Below are 22,323 nucleotides of genomic sequence, written 5' to 3'. Positions count from 1 at the left end.
CGATAACAGCCGCTTATATTCCGCTTCAGCCAGACTACAGGCGTTCGGATGGTTTTGTGCTGCTTCTCTACCTCGAGATCAATCTCTCTCTGAAGGCGGTGGTGTAACTTTGTAACGCGCTACAGGGGTTGTCAGAGCCGACGGTAGTAGCTTCTCCAAATTGAACGATGATACACACAACACCAATGATATGGAAAAGTCAGGCGCGGTCATGTGCGGAGGAGACGGAGTTGCTAGTTCTTGGCCTGCAGCGGGAGTCAATTTGTTTCCAAACTTCAGCTCAACGGCTGTCAGCCTCTAACGCCTATTCAGCTAAACGTTAGATTATCAACGCAAAACTTCGAACTGGCAATCCTTCAGGATCCTACGATTCCATGGATCCGATGCTAATCTCAGTTGCAGGAAGGGACTTGAGTCATGACAGGGCTATTGCCGTTAGAATAACGTAGGACCCTGATCTTAGCCTTCGACGCTACAGGATGTCGCCTCGATCTGTTGGCTCGAAACTTACACGCGATAGTAAGCAGATAATTTCAGATAGAGATGCATATAATCTTGTCCAAGATCCCAAGACCCTGAATATCGCAAGGCGCAGCGTTATTAGGCTGTAGTCGCTTAAGGAGACGATTCGAAACCTCGCCAGAGTTCGCCAAGCAGTTTTGGACTGTGTCTCCAAACGAGAGACAAAGTCAGGACAGGCTGCAGAGAGGCCGAGAAACCTGACGAAATCGAAGCTATATTCTTCCATATACTGATATAACCCCTTTCCCCTAATAATGTCTCGAATTATTTTGAATGCTCGTCTGATCTTGAATCTGTGACAATCATCTTCACAGCCGATCAAGCCGGAGGCAATGATTTTGGCCACGGCACAAAGGTATCCTGAGCGAAGCTCAGTGAGGGTGTATCCTAGGTCAACACTTTCCAATCCCAGCAGGATGATGATCCCATAGATCTGGACCTAACATTCAACTCTTTCATGATATGGCTAACGATACTTGAGTTCTGAGCAATAGCGTTTTTTTACAAGCCCTCGACAGCTGTGGGCACCGACAACGATGGAGCAATCATTTGTATCAAGGGTGAAGTAGCACCTCGTGGGCTACAGGGTCTGTACGCGTGATCATGAGAGTCAAACAGATCTGTACTGGAGAGTACAGATAGGCCAGATATCGGCGTCTAAGGTGGTTGTTAAACAGAACTCACATGCGTGAGAAAAGTCAAGAGAGATGAAGTACTTGGAAAAAGGCGCCCTTGCTTATTGATGACTAGCTAACAAGGTATGACTAAGGCTTGGTCCCCAAGACTCTGAAATACCTAGACCTCTGTTTGAGGCAGGCAAGCGATTTCAAGGCCCTATCGTCCAAAGTCTGCACGCACCAACCGGATTCTATCTGACACCAATGACCTCGTAGCTCTAGATGTTGAAGCCTGCATTATCGCAATCAGTGTCCGAAGTTCGGATTCTCGCAGTACCACCACAATCGACTTGAGGATGAAGACGAATGCCAAAATTCTAAGCATGCCAACTGTAAGACTTAGCACCGCCCTTGCTAACAGGCTGGCAATTTTTTGCGCTCGAGCTTCCTCCGGTCTCAATGCTTGTGCCGCAGGTCAAGTCCGAAAAGAACCCGACATCCCAGTGATACGGATTTGTAGCAGGTGCGGCAGCGCCAAGAGCAGCAAGGTGACTGATGAGGAGTAGAAGTGTCATTCTTAAGTCTCTTAGCAAGAGGGAACCTTCGTTCGTAGGTATTGGGGACAAGGAAGCTGAAGTTGAATGCTGGAGTGATCTAGGCTAGAAGTCTTGTTGGTACCTGTTCATCGACCATTTCAAGAGATGCGTTGTACCTTAGAGATGGGAGTTTGAGCTACTTGACTTGTTCTGGACGCGCGTGCCTTTAGATTGACCGACTTGCGAGGCATATATATGTCTCTCTAGGCTTCAATATCCTGCCTCTTCGCTCTAGCAGTCCCTCGCTCCAGCAGTCCTTCGCTCCGACTTTATAATCAAATAAGGAGTCTACTATGATAGTCATCCCTCTTTCACAAACGGTGTTCTAGCGGTGGGGCGAGAGCCAACGAAGGTTATTGTGATAAGATACAGTGGGGCGAAGGACGGGGCCGACGGACCGTAGATACGAACGATTTTGCTAAATAGAGGTATCATTTGGCAGATAACGCACCGGGCATTGACTTCTGGTAATGCGGGAGCATGTACGTGACGTCATTCCCAGCCCGAACCTGTCCATGTCTCAAGCGGCAAACATATAGTCTGAGGTGTGGTCCTTATCTTCTTTTTGTGTTCTTCCTAATCACAAAGACTTCGCAAGATATCTCGCATTCTCTTTAACACACACTGAAAGCAACATGACAGACACTCGAAACCCATCCGAAGCGAGAATCCTTGAGTATAACGATGTGCGCCTCATTGCGACTTAATAAAAATGGATTGACCTCGAAAGCTAACTGAAGGATCCCCGATGATTAGACACCCGTGAGAGAGATTAGGGTCCCATTCTCTCGAGAGCAATTCAACATGTCTAAGCCTCTGTTGAGAGTGCTTGTCGACCACGGAGTAATTGTGTTTTATGCATGGTACCTTGAGCCTCCAGAGCTCATCCTCCATGTCGCCAAGCCGGTTGAACTCGACGCCTCGGCTCCATAGTGCTCTTCGAGTGGCTCATATGGGCTTGATTGACAGATTATAATGCTACTCATCGCGTTTGACGCTGATGATTGCAATGATTTCTTTTTGAGGTTGTGACTCAGGGCACGGTATGAAGGGAAACGTGTCGATAGAGGAGTTAGATGCACTACAGATATTGAACACTTTACTTGCGGATGTTGCTAGTCCATGTAATGCCTTGGCTCTTATGTAATTAATCAACAAATGTCCACCCTCGGTGGCGGTTCGCCACCATCGCCCAATGATTGTTGATTCCGTCCTCGTCAACCGACAAACAGCTGCCACTTTTGCTGGACATAAAAAAATGTTGCGTAATCCTCTGGCTTCTCTCATTTCGCCACTGTATCTCAAGATCTGAACCGTCAATGAATCCTTAGTCCTTTCTCAGCGCTCGAGGCTGTAGAACTTTGGTGCTTCGCATCTGCCAGCCGCGATAGGTCCATCTTTTTGCACACGTGTGCGATCTCTGTCGAATGGATTTTAAGAGGACCTCAAGAAGCTTTGGGTTTCGCGACTGGTACAGCTGAGTACTCCGGATCCCCCCAGACAGTGTCCTGCCTCTCTTGGAGCAGCGTCGCGCTCAGCCTAGAGCCAGACCAGTCTCCCTCTCGCCTGACAACTTTTCCAGCCTCCAACCGCTTTAGCTCACGCCACAACTCCGAACAGCGCCCTGCTGTGCCCATTCGTGGCCACGACTATCGACGCGCTCCACTATCTATTTCGCAATTTCACTCAGAACCCCTACGGGAGCCCCTTCATTCAGCCTTCCCTCGATTGCAAGATGGATATGCCATCAAGTACGATGGTATCAACAGGGATGAGATCTACGGACGGGCCACTAAAATGGACCCTGTCACTCAAAGTGTTGTGAAGAAGTCATCTATCACTAATGGATTATTCTCCAGCATTTGCCAATTCTGTACAGGCAAGAGGAGCATGAGCTAGTTGATATCCCTGCATCAGAATCAATAGTGTTTGACCATCTACATCTATCAGGAAGTATTGGGGTCGCCTGGTATGATTACTCATTGTATCGTCGTCCTGCAAACTCCAGGTCCGAAGGTCGTGCTTGGAGTACAACCCTGCCTTGATCAAGGACAACTACTCTGTCGAAGCGGTGAAGCAGTTCTTGCCTGTGAACCACTGCTATTATTGTGTCAGATTTGAATTCCTTCCACATGATATCGTGCATTTTCTCGTCTGTTATAGAATCGACGCTTTGATTTGTCAGCAAGGTCTCGCGTGCTAGAGGTAGTCAAGAATTCCAAGCTCCGCGAGGAGAGCGAGTAGGGGCTAAGACTTACTTGCTGCTCACCTCATCGAGCAACACAATCCCTCTCGGGTGGAGGATCGCTCTGGCGAGAGAGAGAAGTTGGCATTCACCAGACGAAAACATTTCAGCTAAACACTCTTGGTCCAGTCCACCAAGATCAAGGATCTTCTGCTCCAAACCCACTTCGCGGAGCACTTCATGGAGCTTCTCCTCTGTGATGGCACTCCCGCGGCTCAGATTAGCCTTAAAGGAGCCTTGATAGAAGTAGGGTTCCTGTGGAATCGTATTGAACTTGGTCCGGTGGGCGCAGAGGTCAGTGTGGGTCGTGTGTTCCCCTCGAACGATCAGACTTCCATTGGTAACGTCCAGCATTCTAAGCAATACTGAAAGTAAGGTTGACTTGCCACTAAAGCGAGATGAGCGCTATGACATGTGTTCCAAAATACTGAATTGAGAGCCTTACCTGCCGCTTCGACCACACACGGCCACCTTCTCACCAGTCCGGATTTGGAGCGACACATCATCGAGCACCTTTCTGTTGCTAGACCTATGCAAAAAGCGCGTCAGATAAGAGCTGTACTCGAAAGGGACGTACCTACCCGTAGCTTGCTGAGACGTTCCTGAATTCGACAACATTTTGGCTAGCCAGCGGGTGCATCTCGATTGACTGTCTGTCCATGAGGTTGGATGCGTTGATATCTTCCAGAATCCTATCCTCTTGTGGCGTTGTCTCAACGAAGGTTTTGATCCTTGCAACAGACCCGATCGAGGTCTCAAGTTGCGTGTACTCGGTAACTACGGTTTCAAGTGTCGCTCCAAGGGTGATGAGGCTGACCATCGACGTAGCGAAAGCCGATGCGTTCGATGTGTTCCGATACGCGACTGCCAAGCCCACGACGGTAACGGCAAGTCCGGCGACCATAAGCTCCAGAACACATGTCAACCATCCTATAACACGACAGTTGCGTTAGTAGCACTCCAAAGCTAGCTTATTGCCTTGATACTCACGCTGAATGCAGTACATCAGGTAATAAGGTCGTTGTGAGACATCGAGCAGAATTTCGTTCTCCGTCTGGAGCTTATCCATCCATTGGAAGCTACGGATAGTTGCCAAACCGCCGAGTGCATCAGTAAATTGTGAGTAGAGGGGAGCTTTGGCCTGTAGATCGAAGAGCCTCATGCTCTTCGACGTACGGAGATAGAATTTCTGGATCAAGTAGATGGCAGTCAGAAGGATAGGGGCTGTAGCCAACAGCAACACAGAAGCCGCCGCAATCAAGGCATATCCAACAATAGCCGTCACGAGATAAAGACCAAAGTTCAGGAAGGACAATGGTAGCCTTATGTCGATGAGCAGCAGGTCCTGTGAAAACCGGTTCGTAATGGAGCCAACATCCGTTTTGCTGAGAAACGCATATGACGCTCCCAAGGTTACTTTCAACACTTCCGCTAGATCAGAGTCACTATAAGAGGAGCAACAGTGGGGTGGCAGAAGCTCTGGTGGGAAACACTTACAATGTAAACGTTTACCTGATGTTGGAATAACGTACATGAAAAGATGCCTCCTTGGAATCAGTGATGTGACAAAATCAGGGAGATGACCCGGAATAGCTAGTGGAGCTTCACTTACCATACCGCCCAGCAGATTGTGACTAAAGCAAGAAGTTGGAGCATAGTGAAAATGCCCCAGTAATAGTCGTTATTTGGGGATGTATTACCATTCTTATTAGCTTCGCCCCAGAGCTCTGCCCAATAGGCTATCAGGGAGTAAATTGTTAGCAATGTATGATCTTTGAGGAGACTTCTGAATCAACGTATTGACTGGTACATATGTACCACGCACAATAGGTCAGGATGGAGGCAAGCCAGACGACTACTCACTCGGGAAGCGTTGCAGAAAGCCAGCTACCGCCACTCCGATGATCAACAAGACAAAATGTTGTAGAGATACAGCTCGCATGTAGTGAGTGAATACCTGGCGATCTGAAAGAGCTATGGTCGTGTCTCCGGCCGGTACTGCTCTGCGTGGAGGCTCAGGCTCGGAAGATCCTTGCTGGTTATGAGGTGTACCCGTATTATCGAGAGTAGGAGTGGGGTTGCGGTTACTGACTGTTTCATGACCCAAAGACCCAGCCAATTGAGCCATGAATAGGCTCGAGGGTCCCTCCTTACACCCCTCTCCGGTTGCATTCAGCGCAATGATGTGATCGCCTAACTTGAGATGTCTCTCTGTACAAAACTTAGACGAGTTGAGCCTCTACTCAAGCGGAGAATCTTACCTGCATGAGTGACAAGGACAACTGTGCTTCTATCAGTCTTTCTCAGAAGACCTTGTACACCAAAGAGGCTGTCCAAAATGCGGTCTTCTGTGCGTCTGTCCAGCCCACTGAAGATATCGTCCAGCAGGAGAACGGGAGCTCTGGAGTATACGGCTCGTGCAAGTGTCTACCATCTTCAGTCTTTGTTCCATACGTCTTGTCGAGGCAAGAATCATGGGACCCATGAATCTCAAGCAGCGTCACTCACCAATCTCTGCTTTTGTCCTCCACTTAAAGCCGTGCCTGCACTTCCAACAACAGTCTTGTCACCTTCCGGCAGATTCTTGATGTCTTCGTCAAGGTCGCAGGCTGCTAACACAGTCTCATACCATGTATCATTTGCCTCCGAAGATCCAATGATAGTCGAGCGGATTGTTGTGTTTGTCAACCAAGGATGCTGAGCACAAAATGCGATTTCAGAAGTCAAGTGCCTTACCTCTCCCTTTACCTGAGTTATCTCACCAAGTAAAGCTTGCAATAAGGTCGACTTTCCGCTGCCGACAGGCCCAATCAGTATTGTCAATCTTCCGGACGGGACAGAACAATTGATGCCCCTCAAGACAGGAAGAGCATCGAGCTTCCACGCAAATGAGGCATCCGTGACTGTGAATGTGGGGATCATCACATGCCCCGCTGTCACGTTTGTCTTTGACGCTTCTACTGCCACGTTGGGGGTACTCTGCTGTCTTACTCTCGGATCTCTCACATCTTGTAGCCGGAGATATGTCTGTATGCGATGGAAACATTTGAAAGCCGAGTGGACGCTTGGGAGAGCTTGGAAAAGGAGGGCGAGGGGTGCTGTGACTAGCGATAGGATCGCTATAGATCCAAATAACCGAGTGGATTCCAGCGCTGTGCCATTAGTCCGATGTGTGAAGATGAAAATCCCAAACACGACGGGGGGGCTCAGAAGCTGAGGTGTGAAGCCTGAGGGCCCACAGTCAATTTGGTTCAAAGAATGAATCATCTTTCTTACCAATTGCTACAGCACTGCATTCAGCAATCCACTGGAGGACATGAATTAGCACGATGGGAAAGGGGTTGTCGACATGAGACGCGCTGCCCGCGCGCACACTGCCTTCTCATAGCATTGATAAGGGTCGCGACTTACCCAGTGCATGCCCTTACCCAACTCAGTCGCTCTCAGCTTGCTGATGGTCTCAAAAACCATTGACTCGAGTCCCAGCATCTTGATACTCTTACTAGACTTTAGGAACCTTGTAGTCTCATGCAATCTTTGCTCCATTGCTACTAGCCAGACTTTTTGTCGAGATGCAGCGACATCGGCGGTATACAAAGCAAGAGCTGCACAGACTAATCAAGGTCAGTCGGGGTCAGATATTGAAGTCAGATTGCTTACTTATAACGATAACAGCTGCTGCGAGGAACGATAAGCCAATCTGTTGCTCCAAGAGCCAAAGACCCACAATAGCCTCTATTGTGTTTGCCCAGATTTCATGTAAGTATTGGAATCCGACAGCGATCTGTTCGATATCTGCACTCATGAGAGTAGTCGCTTGGGATCCAGAGACTAAAGAAGCATCGACAGAAAGAGTTTTCCGGTAAATTATCGTCACTAATGCTCCTCTCACCATGGTGATGAAGCGATATTGGAAGTGCCAGTAAAATCCTTTACTAATCTTCCAGCAACGTCAGTGAACGTCAATCAGGTCTCGATGCCCAAAACTCACAGCGAGTCCAATGTAGACCAGACCATAAGCTCCTATCAGACCAAAGCCAATGTCATCATCATTGACTGCATTGTTATTACTGACATACTCTGTCACCCGTTGAACGAGAAAAGGTTGAGAGAATTTGAAGGCGATAAGGATAAGTCGTGGAGTGATAGGGATCAGCAATGGCCACATCAAGCATCTGAACAATGATAAAGCCAGATCATACCGACCGTCGTGATCTGAAAAGTCAGCTTGAGGAGAAAGATTGTGTGCAGCGTCAGATATAAGGTACTTACTACCACTACTCCACGATGTCCAAAGGCTTTTGGAGAGCACATGGGAACTCAAGGCGCCATCTACAGGATATAGGTCATCAAAGATGAGGCGTCCTTTGCAACCTTTGAGAAAGAGAGCATTTAGCCAAGCGAAGACTCCTCGATTCAGTATACCTGCTCTTTCCTCAGCGCATCGTTCTTGATCTTTCATGGCCAGCAGCTCGGTTTTGTCCCAGGATTCGGAGACGAGCATGAGTAGCTTGAGGGCAAAAGCAGCTGTATAGCATGCTGCATAGCCTCTCCAATCCTCTGTGAGAAGCCAATAGGTGCGCACTTGTGCAATGTTAAGAAGGAGTGTCAAGAGAATGAAGGCGGACAGTAGTCCTGAAGGTCGAAAGCTCTTGACATGCTCAAGGTGCGAAAGTGGCAACATGCATGCGGCAACGAGTAGATCTAGGGCAGTGGCAGTCACTGTTGCAGGTGTCTTCGGTATGGAGGAGGAGCTCATCAGTATGAGCAGTATCAGGTTCGCGAGGACATAGGTAAACAATAAGGACTGGAATAAAAGGATTAGCACTACATAGGTTTGATATCCTCGCTGGCGAGTATAGCCTACCAGTTTTGTCCAATGGAGCACTCCGTATCGCGCCAGTCTCGGCTTACCGAATAGCTGAAAAATCCGCAAGACACAGACAAGCAGGAATAAAGTATTGGGAACAATGGTGAAGAAGATTTGCTCGAAGAACAAGGTGAAGTCGAAGCGCCGGCATTGAGCTACCACACGAGGTCCGAAATGCCAGTCTGCACCACTCGGGCAGTGAAGAGTCATGGCTGTTTGCTCAGACAAGGTCTTTACTTGCGACTCTGTACGTTGAGCTTGAGACAATCAAAAGAATCTATATTCCTAGGTCTTATTGTTAGAGAAAACAACAAGATGATTTGACTATTCCTCAGGGGAGGGAGGGTGAAGGTTTGGAGGCTTTAGAGCCTGCTGATAAGTGGGAATAATTTAAGGTTCAGCGAGTCGGAAGCCAGCGCTTAGCACCTCTATAGATATCCTGGGGCTCCAACTAGATCGTCTTAGGAAGGTACGGCTTTGACTGGTTATCTCGGGACATCCATCATTGTCCGTCAAATTACAGTTTTCACCAGTAGTATGAGCCTGTCGGCTAGCAGCACCGTTCACAGTCAAAAATCTGTACACATGTTTACTATCCTGATTGATGTGATCCTGTTCGGTGGCCCGACGGAATCCTGCTGTCCATAATCTCCGTCGTCATTCAGGCTTTTGACTAAAGCTCAGTACCAGACTAAGGTCTCTCGTAGAGTCTGCATTGATGAGATTTCAGATTTGCAAGTCGAGACTCGCTATCTATTTGGTATTCAGGCTTGGAATTCATCAATTCAACCTAGAGCACTGTGGTGTAAAGTCGGAATCACGATGTCAAAAACCTGAGGTGTGTCTTGTGCTCGTCTCTCATTCGCCATAGCTCGCATCACGGCATGCGGCCGAGGACAGAAAGGGTTGGCCCAAGTCAAGTAGGGCGTACGCCGTTAGCCGAGATGCGTGACGCAATGTCGGCAAGCTACCGGTGCCGACAACGCTCCGTCCAAACCTTAAAACGGACCGCGAAACATGTCAAGTAGGGCGTGATAGCGCGTCCTTGCGGCCTGCGGCTTCCCAGCCGAAAGACTGGGACGTGAAGAGATCTGCCAAGATGCTCCAGATCTGAAGAGGAGGATCTTACTCGAACACAATCAATAATCCTACCAGCTTCCGTTCAGAAACCAATGATTTCCAGGCTGACTCCGTCCCCAAGGCGTGTCTACTCTGACGCGAAAGCTGCAACATTAGCTAGACTGTCGTCGTCGGTTTGCCTTCGTCGACAAAGAATCGTTCACCAGTATCTTATTGCAAAGGTGGAAGATGCAGACCACATCTTTGCCACATAGCACGAGAATGAACCTGAACCCTAGGCAATCGACCGCACTCATATCACTGAGAGTTCGATCCAAGTTGTTAATGACGAGGGACGCCTTGGTCGAAAGTTATGGTATACAAGAAAGATACAAGATTGTTTGGGCCGGCGCTTCGATACGGACTGAATTGTTGATCATGATACCACAAGCGTAATCTAGAAAACGCCTGTAAGCACTCGCCAAACCATCTGTGTCCCCTAACATCGAATGCTCCAACACAAGCTCCACGCTCCTCACCAGGGGCAACGACACTCTGAGCCTCAAGTTCGTAATGTGTTGCGGTCAACAAGTCTACGTGAACGACGCTAGTGCTTTGAGATACACTGGACCTCACTCCGCAGCCGTTGGCGTCCAATCCTTCCGAACAGGCTTCGGTTCACAGAAGGAGTGCCATTTTGATCACCCTGCTTGCGTTCCTGATGGCTTACTTGCTTGCACAACGGACGCGAAAGCCTATCTTGATGTAGGACGCGAAAAATTTGCTAAACACCTGTAAAGACCTATCTCGTAACATATCCAAGGGCACCTCTAGTGCATGTTTCAGAGCAGCTGCATAAGCTCGAGTTCATGCTGCCAGATCTTCTGTGACATCATGCTTGAGATCTTCTGGAGCCTTCAGGAGGCACACAGAAGCTAGAGTCAAAGCATAGAGTAGAGTTACAAAGAATAAAGGTGCACCTATCCAGGCTCCGCCCCACTCCAGACCTAGGTTGAAAGTGACAGTTATCAATGGCCCAGCGATGACTGCTCCCAGGGCTGCACTGACGTTCATCGCGGATAGCAGGGTCCCGGCCATTTCATGCGGGCCGAAAGTCGTAAGCAGACTCTTACTCACAGTCGTAAACCCGTTGCCTAGTGCAAAGACGACGAAAGAGAACACTGCAACAGAAGATACCTCTGAGATGCCGAGAAGTAATGTTCCGATCATGAGAAGAGTGGCGCTGCCACGTACCAGAATGAGATCCTTCTGAGCATTTGACACGCTGCACGCCACTAGGAGGATCTTGCTGGATGTAGGAATGATTATCAAAAGCACAATGATTGTCACAAATGGCCGGATGGCCAAAAGAGAGCTCGCCTATACGGGGGTCAGTATCTCCGGACCAGAAAGAAGCTGATCATGGGACGTACGCGTGCGTAGCTCCAGCCATATCGCCTGTGAACGTATTGCAACTCGAATCCGGCGGCCACTGTGCCGACGGTAGTTGCGAAGAAGCCAAACAGCAAGAAGAGGACGTTTCTATCGGCGAAGATGGCGGCAAGACTCCGCGCAAGTATCGAGGTTGATCTGGCAATCAAGCCGCCACGAGTCTGACATTGTGTTGTGCAAGATCCAGAGTCGATGTCATGATGATACACAGCGTCAGACCTTGGTCGATGTTGAGAGGTCTCTGGCAGCAGAGTCAAAGTGATTAGTGCCCCGATTGAGAACAGTGCGGTCCCCAGAGTAATTGGTATCCATGGGTTTATTGGCATGAATGCGGAAGCGATCAGAGGAGATAAAAGCTCGCAAACCGTTGCCATGGACGCAACTCTAGTGAATACGATGGTTCTTGCAGGAGTCAGAATTGATGATGGCGATCAGACTTGTATCTCCTTACCTTTCTTCGTCCTCGTAGACATCTGCTAATGCCGCGAGTACCATTGTTGCAGCTACGGCATCCCCGCCCCCTATTATCCTAAACACAGGAGCCAGCCAGATCATCCGCAAGGGCATGTAGTCCGATTGCCATACTTACTTTGTCAGTAAAACAGTTATATGAATGGATTGGCGGAGGTCGAAACTTACTGACGATAAGCTTGAACGTGTCGCAAAGGACGAGGCCTATGATGGAGAGGCGAAGGACTCTCTTACGGCCAACACGGTCCGCTTTGGCGACATTGTATCAGCATGTCTCCAGTGTAGCATATTGGGTGGACGTACCCATGACTCCATAAGGAAGTGCGAGCAGGAAACCTATCGACCAACTCAGTAAGAATCTACCAAGTCTCTTCGGGGCCAGGGGAGCTTTGGAGAAGATTGGCACGAGTGCAGAGCGGACAATCTTGTCAAGAGCCAACTCGTTCTTCATGCACCACATCTTTGGCGGCGGGTCTCGTCAAAGTCGTTGTAGATTAGGAGCAGAGAGCGGGCAAAGATCTGCAATCTTGAGATAACGCAGTGAGCTGCGTTTGCGGCAGGGCCCCGAGATTACCCGGGCAGACTGCAGTCGAGGCGCAGGGGCGCGCCCTACCTGACATCTTACATGACCTACCTGACCCAGCCAGAGAAAGTGGACAGTAATCCATCATCTGCACTCTTAGCATCGATCCAGGACCATTAAACCTTGACGTGACATCACAAAACTTGGAAGAGATTTGGAAGTCGGCTACATGTATCTTGTCTTCGATTATCAATAAGCACTGAATTGTTGTGCAAGTTGTAGGTTGGCTAAAGTATCGCGACAAAACGCTGGGCATACCCGGTATAACCAGCGTGTTGTCTCTATCGGGACTAGTGTACCGAAGCGAAAAACCGTTATGACCAGAATGCATACAGCAGCGGATCGCATGAAAACTGGGATCAGCGGTTTGCGCCCTACTTGACATCTTCGTAACCTTGTTTCCAAGCGCCGACTCCGGTCTCAAAAGGATCCGAACATGCTCGGCCAGTCCTGCCTATTTAATTCGCGGTGAAACATCGATCCAGAGCCGTGAGACCATGTTAAACGTCAGACCGCCGATTGACCAAACTTCAGTGTCTAGGTACGCCTGTAACTGTGTCCGCCACCTCCAAGATTTTGGTCAGTAGGTCTGTCAAGTTGATGAACACAAGTGCTTTGTCGCGAGCTTGTCTGTGCACTTCGCAGTGCGTCATGGTGTGTTCCAGGAGCACGATAGGTGCTCTTAGTGTCTGTCTTCTCCGATCTCTCCCACCTACACTGTGCTGTCTCCTCAGTATTCGTTCTCTGCCATCATCTACCGGCGTCTGCTGTCCTTTGACGTCGGCTGTCATCACTTGTCTTCGCTTGTCGTCGTCTGTCATTAGGAACCGTTCAGAGCTCCTGAGAGACTTCCGCTGCCCCATATCAGGATGGGTCAGACCACATATCCAAATCAAAGGCTTACTGCGTGAACACCCTTTTTACTCAGCTACAAGCTACCAACAAGTCAGCACGATTGCACTTCAACGATGAACGACCTCATACCGAAGACCAAGGGGAGAATTGGCAAGATATATCACGAACCCTTGGTTGGAAGTGATGCAGGTTTTGTCAATGTACACTTCCATGTCATCCCGGTACCCGGCAGACTATTTCAGAAGCGTAAAAGATCTTTAGCGATACATGGAGTTCCTCCTAGTTGTATCCAGAAGCAACCTTTCTTGCGGGAGAAGATGGGAGCTTTACGACAGAAACCCGAATATGACGTGGGATCACGGGGGACTCCACAACATTCATTGAGCCGGCACGAATCATTTACAGCTGTAACTTCAGAGCGATCAGACACATCTGATGTCCTACTGGCTGAATTCCTCGCAACAACTGATGGCCCTATCAGTGCCATAGCCGGATCTTTCAGGAACGCAATATCGATTGGGAACCTCCGGCATATCTCACGCAACAGCAAGGGAGATCTTCGTCTTGATATCCCGCGCTTGTATCCTGCTGAGGAATGCTGGCTGGCTAGACCAAACGATCGAATACTTATTGGAGTAGCGATTGCGAATGTGGCTAAAGGGGAGATGAGACGGCGGGGAGAATCGTGTCTTGTGTCTGGCAACGCAGCCTACGAGCTGATCTCCGATATCTTCCGATGTCTTTCTGAGCCTGACCCTTCAAACACACCATACGCGTTCAACATTCCTTTCGCAGAAGCTGATATGTATGTCATGCGTGTCCCAGAAGAACTGAAGATGAGCCTAGGTAATACAATGGGTGAGTATGAGTCGATGACCGCCGTACTGACGCCCAAATTCTCATTTACAGATCTCCACATAGGTACTTAGTATTCGAGGCGCTACATCTCTTCAAGCTCTACACTAACTACCACATCGCTGTGTCCAGATTCTGACACTCATGTACTAAGCTCGACATTAGGACCATGTGTCAGATTATGGGCTTGCTACCCCCCCACTCCGTATAACCTCGACTTGATATACCGTTCCAAGGACAGCGAGCATAAGTTCATCGCACTGTCGAACTCCCTCGAGCGCGGATACTACATGGTTGCGAACCACAAGGAGATGGTGTACCTACCATCCGGATGGCTGCATGCCGTTTACACCTTGTCTGGCGGGGTACTTGTCGGCATCAATTGGGTGAGCGAAGTCGACGTTATGCTGACTGAACGATACTTCATTCATGAAACCCGAACATATGGCGTAGGGTTTTACTATAATAGTTCCTTTAGATTCGATATATTCGGCGAGTCTTTTACGACGTTTAGTGCTAGTGTCTTTAGGCATAGTAGAAAAGGTCCATTACTTACTAAGGTAGAAAGCTAGAGGTAGTAGCTAGTTATGTACGTTAGCGTCGGGATAACGCTAGTATAGAAGGGGATAGTATTATAATCCTACTAATAATGGGGTCGTATAGCCTACTCTATTATTCTCTATACCTTAGTATAATAGAGTACCTTATATAAAAAAAAACGCTATATACTCTACTCTACTCTACTACTCTACTCTATAGAGCACTATAGAGCATATAGAGCAACATATATATACTTATTCTCTATTAGGTATATAGGTAGGCAGGTCTTTACTAGGAAGTCCTACGTTAAACTTAATTAGTTATTCTAATAGTCCCTTTAGTATATACTACTATATATTATACTACTTACTTTACTACTTACTTAACACTCCTCTTTATAAGTCTAACCCTATAACTAGTTATTCTTTCTAAGAGAATAGTTAGCTATAATACCTATCTACCTTATTGACACGGAATCGACCTCGGACAGATTCGAACCGTGGTCCTTTGGTCCGTGTGCCAAGACTAGCGCACAGACCTCCCACGCGGCCATAATACCGAGTCGCACCTCGCGCTCCTCTCTTTCTATATCGTCTATTAGTTCTTGAATTCAATGCGCAGTTGATCCGTCTCACTCTAATAGACCAATCTCTGACCCCGTAGGTCGACCTGGTAGGTCATTGCAACAGCGCGCAGCAGTTGCCGGTACACTTGTAGTATCAACAAGCATGTCTGCTCCCATCGATCCTGGCCGCGCAGGCCTCCTCGCAAAGGCTGCCGCAGAGCGCCGCCTCCCTCAACAACAGAACAACCAAGATACAGGTAAGGCTCCTCGCATGAGCGCTGACAAGTCCATCACCGATCAGTCTGCCCTGGTTCGTACGACCAGATCCCGCTCGCAGTCGCACACCACGGAACATCGTCAACCGATGCCCACCGGTCTGCAGCCCGTCAGAGATCGACCTCGCATTCCTCGCCCCCCGCTGCACGACGACACTTAACAGACATACAACACCGCCTCTTCGCAATTGAACACGCAGTCGCGGACTGTCGCCACGGACTCACAGAACCGCCCGGCCCGTACCGTCCCTGAGCGCGACGAAGACGACCACCGCCCTCGCTTTAATGGCTCCGCCGATGCCCGTCCCCGTCTCCCTAGCACCTACGAGACCACCGAACTCGAAAACACAACCCACTCAAATGAAGACAACGACTTTGAGCTTGACCAAACCCTCCTCGACATCACCGCAGGCCACCAGCTGAACCTGAACGAGATCATTATGGACATCATGCAGTCCAAGACCGACAACACCCTCAACGCCGACCACCTTGACCTGACGGCCTTCGACGCTGGCGACTTTGCCCAGAAGGTCCAGGCTGAACCTGCCATGTGGCACGCCGCCATTGTCGCACTGCAAGAACGCCGCAAGAAGGACCTGGAGGCCCTAGACGACCTTACGGTCCTGGAAGAGCAAGTTGTGGAACTTGAGACTGCCCTGACTGAGAGTCGCGCTGCTGCTGATCACAACCGCACCGCCGCCGAACGCCGTGCTGCCCGACTCACCACTTAGGAACAAGAGATGCGCGACAACAAGAAGCAACTCCAGGAAGCCTAGAGCGATCTTGAAGAGCTCCGCCGCCAGCTCGAGGACGCGAACCAGGAGCTGAACGCCAGAGGCCGTACCCACCAGTCTCCTCGTTCTGAGAACAGGAGTGGTTACAGGTCCATCTCTCGACCACGTTCCGTCTCGCCCTACCCTCGACGCCAAATCCGTCGCACGTCTCCCCGTCGTCTTAACTCACCACTCCGTCGCTTAGGCGCCCGTGTCTCCGAAGCACCTTCGTCTCGTGCCCACTTCTCCGAAGCTCCCACTCACGCCTCCTCTTTCGCTCACCGCGCCATCAAGGTCCCCGAACCCCCGGAGTTCTCTAACGAGACTACTGGCAAGGTCAAGTTCGCCCACTAGCTCGTCAAGATGCGCATGAAGTTGGAATCAGGGGAGTTCGACGGCAAGTCCGAGGGCGTCAAACTCCGTTACATCTTGACACGTACCGACCAGTCAGTCTTCGAGAGACTGCAGGTTCGTATCCCTGGCACGGCCGTCACCAACAACGCCCTCGCCTTTAGAACCGCCGATGAATGCTTCGACCAACTCAGCGACTGGTACGGTGACCGCCACCGCGCCACACGCGCCTGGACTAAGCTCAACAACCTCAAGCAAGGTCCTAAGGAAAGCTTCGCCGACTTCTTTGCAAAGTACGAAGAAAAGATGGCATATGTCGACCTTCCGGAAGCAGCTTAGGTCCAACAGATTCTGGACAAGCTAAGCGCCCGCTATGGCTCAAAGCTGAACGATGGACATGACATCGACAGCGTCAAGGTCCTCATCAAACGCTGCTACGCCTTGGATGCTGGCTTCGCACGTGTCGACTCGTACACTAAGAGCGACAACCCTCGCCGCACTGATGCCAACCCCAACCTAGGCTCTGGCAACCGTGGCCGTGGCTCAGGCTCCGCCTCAGGCTCCGATAAGCCCCCTAAGCCTCGTGCCAACGACAACCGTCCAGAGTCCTTCCTCAAGCTCAGCGCCGCCGAACGCCAGAAGTTCCGAGACAAGGGACAGTGCTTCGAGTGCCGCAGCACTGAGCACACGTTCGCCCGCTGCCCTGAGCGCAAGAACAAGACTTCCAACCTTGCCGCCGCCGACACTTTAGAACCCCCCGCTAACAAACCTGTCGGCGCCGCTGCGGAGTCGGAAAACGAGTAGTCCTTAAGCAAAGACGCTCTTAAGGACTGAACGAGGATTAGGAAAACAAACACAGGCTAAACGAGCAGCAGAGTACGAGGAAGAAGGGATCATTAGGAAAGGAGCTTCACCTTTCAAGCATAGATGCGGACGAGAAGGACTTGACTAGCAAGCACTTCCTCATCCAGTGTAACATAGCCCCTGTCAATGACGATAATTCCCCTACTGTTACTCGAGCCCTCTACGACTGCGGAGCAGACGCCTGCTTCATCAACTAATCCACCGCGCAAAACCGAAACTATACTCTAATTGAACTTAAAAATCCACGCCGACTCCGACTGGCCACAGGAGTCGTCGCCCAAGTCATTACCCACGTCGCCCGCGTATTCCTTGACATCGGACATCACAAGGAGCAACTTATGTGCTATGTCACTAACCTGGGCAACCGCGACCTCATTCTCGGCCTTCCTTAGATCGAGAGGCATAACGCCTCGCTAGACTGGATACACCGCACGATCACGCTGAACTCCGACCACTGTCGAATCCACTGTCTCCAAGGAGGCCGCACCATGCTGGTCCCCTGTGCGAACACCCATGACCTTCGCCCTAAGAAAGACCGAGACTTGGATATCTCTAAAGCTACCGCTGAGGAGTTTGCACGACTCGTACACGCGGGATACGAAACTCACGCCCTCGTGTACGTCCCGATACAGGACGAAGAGCCGCCACTGCAAGCTTGCCATATCAGCGCTAAGGACCCAGACTACATCCACCGAGTCATCGCTAGTGCTTCTTGCGAAGCAAAAGGCGACCCCCAAGACCTGGTCAACCTCATGGCGATCAGTTAAGAAGACATGGACAAGTTCTTAAACAAAGCCTACTCGGACCCGCGAGAGAAACTCCCAAAGCAGTACATGGACTATGTGGACGTCTTTTCTCGGCAGTCGGCCGACCAGCTGCCCCCTCACCGGCCACAGGACCATGGTATCGACCTGCAACCTGGGAAGCAGCCCCCGTATTCCCGGGCTCGTGGCATGTCGCATGAAGAGCTGCTTGCCACTAAGAAATACCTCGACGAGAACCTAGACAAGGGTTTCATACGCCGGTCCAGTTCTCCCGCCGCAGCCCCTATGCTGCTAGTCCGCAAACCTGGAGGTGGCCTGCGATTCTGCGTAGACTACCGAGGACTCAATGACATGACGATAAAGAACCGCTACCCCATACCGTTGATTAGAGAGACGCTAGACAAGCTGTCTCGTGCGAAGTACTTCTCAAAACTGGACATCATCGCGGCCTTCAACAATATGCGTATTAAGGAAGGAGACGAATGGAAAACAGCCTTTAACACACGCTACGGCCAATACGAGTACCTTATCATGCCGTTCGGCCTATGCAACGCGCCGGGGACCTTCTAGTCCTATATCAACGCTTCGCTGCACGATTACCTAGATGACTTCTGCACTAGGTACCTTAATGACATCCTCATCTTTAGCGAAACCTTGACAGAGCACCGACTACACGTGCGTAAAGTCCTTTAACGGCTGCGGGAAGCAAAACTCTATGCCGACATCGACAAAAGCGAATTCGAAGCCACATCGGTCAAGTACCTCGGGTTGATTATTAGCACCGACGGTCTGTCTATGGACAAACAAAAGGTCGCCGCAGTACAGGAGTGGCCCACACTAAGAGTCCTAAAGGATGTCCAAGGGTTCTTAGGCTTCGCCAATTTCTATAGAAGGTTCATCGAGAAGTTCTCAAAGGTGGCGAAGCCCCTAACGGACTTGACAAAGACTGCGGGTAAGAAGGGAGTCCCATTCACCCTCACACCCTAAGCAAAGCTAGCCTTTGACGACCTTAAGCTCCGCTTCACACAGGCCCCGATCCTCGCCCACTTCGACTGGGCAAAAGACACTGTCGTCGAGACGGACGCTTCCGACTGGGTGGTTAGCGCCGTCATGTCGCAATGGCATGTCTTGCCTGATGGAACGAACGTCCTTAAACCTGTGGCATTTATGTCAAAAAAGATGATTCCGGCTAAGTGCCGATACGAGATACACGACAAAGAACTGCTTGCCGTCATCAAAGCCTTCGAGGAATGGGAACCCGAATTGACAGGCACTCCCCGACCCGTAACTGTCCTTTCCGATTATAAGGCACTCGAATACTTTACGACCAAATAGCGTTTAAACCGCAGGCAAGCTCGTTGGTCCGAATTCATGAGCGGGTTTAACTAGAAGCTCACTTACTAGCCTGGCGCCAAAGCTATCAAACCAGACGCTTTGTCGAGACGCTCGAGCGACTTCCCTTAGGATGACAATGACGAAAGGGAGTTAGATCGCCACGAAGTGTTAATCAAACCTGCTAACCTAGACGACAACCGCTTGCTTCCGGGCGGCCCTGCTCTGGCTTACCTCTCCCTCGAACACTCTGCGCCCCTATCTAGAACAGAGACATTGATGTTGTCTCTCTGCGGGCTAGATACCGCTCTCTATCCGGTGCAAACTAAGGACGCACCATTCGAAGATAGGCTGAGAGAAGCTTAAGTCAACGACCCCCTCGCATAAGCCATCCGACAAGCCCTTGCGGCAGGAGCACCGAAGCTGTACCCCTTCCTGCCGAATCACATGAAACAGGTCCACCTTGCTCTGTCGTTGTTAGACTGCACCGTGCAACAAGACACGCTCTGCATCGCCGACAAACTTTACGTACCGGAGCTACTCCGAACGGAAGCTATTAAACTATCCCACGATTCTCCACTCGCGGGACACCCAGGACGAACTGGCACGTATAACCTCCTCTCGAGAAAGTACGTTTGGCTAGGAATGATCGACGATGTCAAACGATTCGTTAGGAACTGCCACACCTGCGCCAGAACAAAATCACCACGCTTTTCCCACGGCAGGCAAAAGCCTTTGCACGTACCAAGTGGACCGGGCGTGTCCTGGTTAGTGGACTTCGTCGTCGCGCTGCCGGAGAGCAAGAGCCGAAATGGAACCAAGTACACCAATATCATGACTGCAACCGACAGGTTTACGAAGAGGAAACATTTCATACCCATGAACGCCATCTCGTCCCTGGACGCTGCCTTCGCTATGCTACAGGTAATCAAGCTCTACGGTGTCCCTTAAGAGCTTGTCACGGACAGAGGCACCTAATGGACGTCCTCATTCTTTAAGGAACTATGCCGGTTATTGGGCATCAACCAGGCCATGTCCACCGCATGGCACCCACAGACAAATGGGCAGGACGAGAACACCAACCAGCAGATGGAGCAGTACCTTCGTGCGTTCGTCAACTTCACCCAATCCGACTGGGTCAACTGGTTGCCTCTTGCCGAATTCGCCCTTAACAACAGGGACTCCGAAAGCACTGGTATGTCGCCCTTCTTCGCTGACTGTGGGAGAAACATGAGAACGGCCATCTCAACTGCTCCGGCTCCGGAGGCCGGTAACGTGCCAGCCCCGGCGCGGGTGGCTCGTGCGGAAGCAGATCAATTCGCAGAAGACATGCGCAGACTTCACTCTCAACTCAACGACGAACTCACCCTCATCCAGGCGCAACGAGCAGAGCGCGACAAGACTTAAGAAGCGCCGGCATTCAAAACTGGAGATCTCGTCTGGCTAGACAGCCGCCACCTAGTTAACCGCCTGCGGCCCGCGAAGAAACTCGACTCAAAGCGCCTCGGCCCTTTCAAGATCATCGACAGCCTCGCATCTTCCTTAAACCCTCGTTCGTACAAACTCGACCTGCCGCCGTCCTGGAAACTTGGCACTAACGTCTTCCATGTCTCGCTCCTGACGCCTGCCGCGAACGACCCTCTGCCCGGTCAGCAGCCGTCCGTGCCACCGCCAGTCGACATCAATCAAGAGGGGGAAGAAATTTGGGAAGTGAAAAAGGTCCACGCCTCGAGGTACAAGAAAGTTGGCAGAGGCAGACAACTCCAGTACCTCGTGGAGTACACCGGATACGAGCCTCAATGGGAACCATGGCAGAACCTTGTGGATGGAGCTGAGGGTGCAGTTGCGGATTACCACGAATCACAGGAGGCGTAGGGCCCTGGTCCGTGGCCTGGATTCAAGGCCCTAGCTGGAGACTCCTTACCGAGTGTGGAACTACAGAACACCGCCTCAGATCTGGCAGCTTCGTTAACCCCATCTGAGCGTCACGCATTGCATGCGGACTCTGTGAAGACTGTGGGCCACTGCACGCAACCTTGTCACACGCTGAGTGCGCTTCTACAGTCCCTCTAGGCTTTCCATGAAGACCACTGCGTTTCTCACGCGCCCTACGCCTGCCTTGGAGGACGAGCTGCTTAGCGCGGTTGTGGTAATCTGTGCGAGGGGAACGAAGGTCTCCCCTCTAGCCATGAGACGGCCAGGAGGTATGCAAACAAGGCAAACAAGCAAAAAGTTGATACTTTGGAGGAAACTGCAGATTTGGAGTTTTCAGAGCTCGCAGGAGCTTCGCTCGAAAAAGGGGGGGGTAATGACACGGGATCGACCTCGGACAGATTCGAACCGTGGTCCTTTGGTCCGTGTGCCAAGACTAGCGCACAGACCTCCCACGCGGCCATAATACCGAGTCGCACCTCGCGCTCCTCTCTTTCTATATCGTCTATTAGTTCTTAAATTCAATGCGTAGTTGATCCGTCTCACTTATTAAGAAGAGTAATAAGGTTAAGCGCTTACCTATATAAGTGGCTTACCTTTATAAGTCTATCTATATATATAGTGCTCTTAAGTACCTTACCTAAGTACGTTATTTCTCGCCTACTTCTTACCTATACTATACGTAGCCTAGTCTCTATTTTTCTTAATACTAACTTAGGATTCTTATTAATAGGAGACTACTAAGAATCGCTATAAGCTCTATTTTGCTAACTACTACGCTACGTATACTGCTAGCGCCCTA

General features: G+C 50.4%; 5 protein-coding genes across 5 annotated transcripts; 3 read left to right on the top strand and 2 right to left on the bottom strand.

The window, feature by feature from the left end:
* Positions 1-3,710: 3,710 nt before the first annotated feature.
* M436DRAFT_55968 (P-loop containing nucleoside triphosphate hydrolase protein) lies at positions 3,711-9,060 on the bottom strand (the record flags this gene model as incomplete). The annotated part of the gene is made up of 15 exons (XM_013568230.1): positions 3,711-3,906; positions 3,994-4,368; positions 4,426-4,509; positions 4,562-4,910; positions 4,971-5,411; positions 5,478-5,524; positions 5,593-5,719; positions 5,844-6,191; positions 6,242-6,407; positions 6,489-7,247; positions 7,392-7,585; positions 7,641-7,920; positions 7,972-8,195; positions 8,253-8,787; positions 8,848-9,060. 15 exons carry the CDS (start codon positions 9,058-9,060, stop codon positions 3,711-3,713), a joined length of 4,338 nt encoding a protein of 1,445 aa, XP_013423684.1.
* A 1,716-nt stretch (positions 9,061-10,776) lies between these two features.
* M436DRAFT_67085 (uncharacterized protein) lies at positions 10,777-12,292 on the bottom strand (the record flags this gene model as incomplete). The annotated part of the gene is made up of 5 exons (XM_013568254.1): positions 10,777-11,289; positions 11,343-11,580; positions 11,813-11,945; positions 12,001-12,081; positions 12,136-12,292. The coding sequence occupies 5 exons, from the start codon at positions 12,290-12,292 to the stop codon at positions 10,777-10,779; spliced, it is 1,122 nt and encodes a 373-aa protein (XP_013423708.1).
* A 1,091-nt stretch (positions 12,293-13,383) lies between these two features.
* M436DRAFT_67084 (uncharacterized protein) lies at positions 13,384-16,236 on the top strand (the record flags this gene model as incomplete). Its single annotated transcript, XM_013568253.1, has 4 exons — positions 13,384-14,128; positions 14,291-14,511; positions 15,355-15,540; positions 15,670-16,236. The coding sequence occupies 4 exons, from the start codon at positions 13,384-13,386 to the stop codon at positions 16,234-16,236; spliced, it is 1,719 nt and encodes a 572-aa protein (XP_013423707.1).
* Positions 16,237-16,641: 405 nt separating this feature from the next.
* On the top strand, positions 16,642-17,690 carry M436DRAFT_85298 (uncharacterized protein; the record flags this gene model as incomplete). Its single annotated transcript, XM_013568293.1, has 3 exons — positions 16,642-16,944; positions 16,978-17,429; positions 17,489-17,690. The coding sequence occupies 3 exons, from the start codon at positions 16,642-16,644 to the stop codon at positions 17,688-17,690; spliced, it is 957 nt and encodes a 318-aa protein (XP_013423747.1).
* Positions 17,691-17,981: 291 nt separating this feature from the next.
* Positions 17,982-18,260, top strand: M436DRAFT_85297 (uncharacterized protein; the record flags this gene model as incomplete). The annotated part of the gene is made up of 2 exons (XM_013568292.1): positions 17,982-18,109; positions 18,161-18,260. The coding sequence occupies 2 exons, from the start codon at positions 17,982-17,984 to the stop codon at positions 18,258-18,260; spliced, it is 228 nt and encodes a 75-aa protein (XP_013423746.1).
* Positions 18,261-22,323: the final 4,063 nt, after the last annotated feature.

Source organism: Aureobasidium namibiae (genome assembly GCF_000721765.1).
Source record: "Aureobasidium namibiae CBS 147.97 unplaced genomic scaffold scaffold_20, whole genome shotgun sequence".
NCBI classification, from domain to species: Eukaryota; Fungi; Ascomycota; class Dothideomycetes; order Dothideales; family Saccotheciaceae; genus Aureobasidium; species Aureobasidium namibiae.
This window is presented reverse-complemented; position numbering and strand designations above follow the sequence as displayed.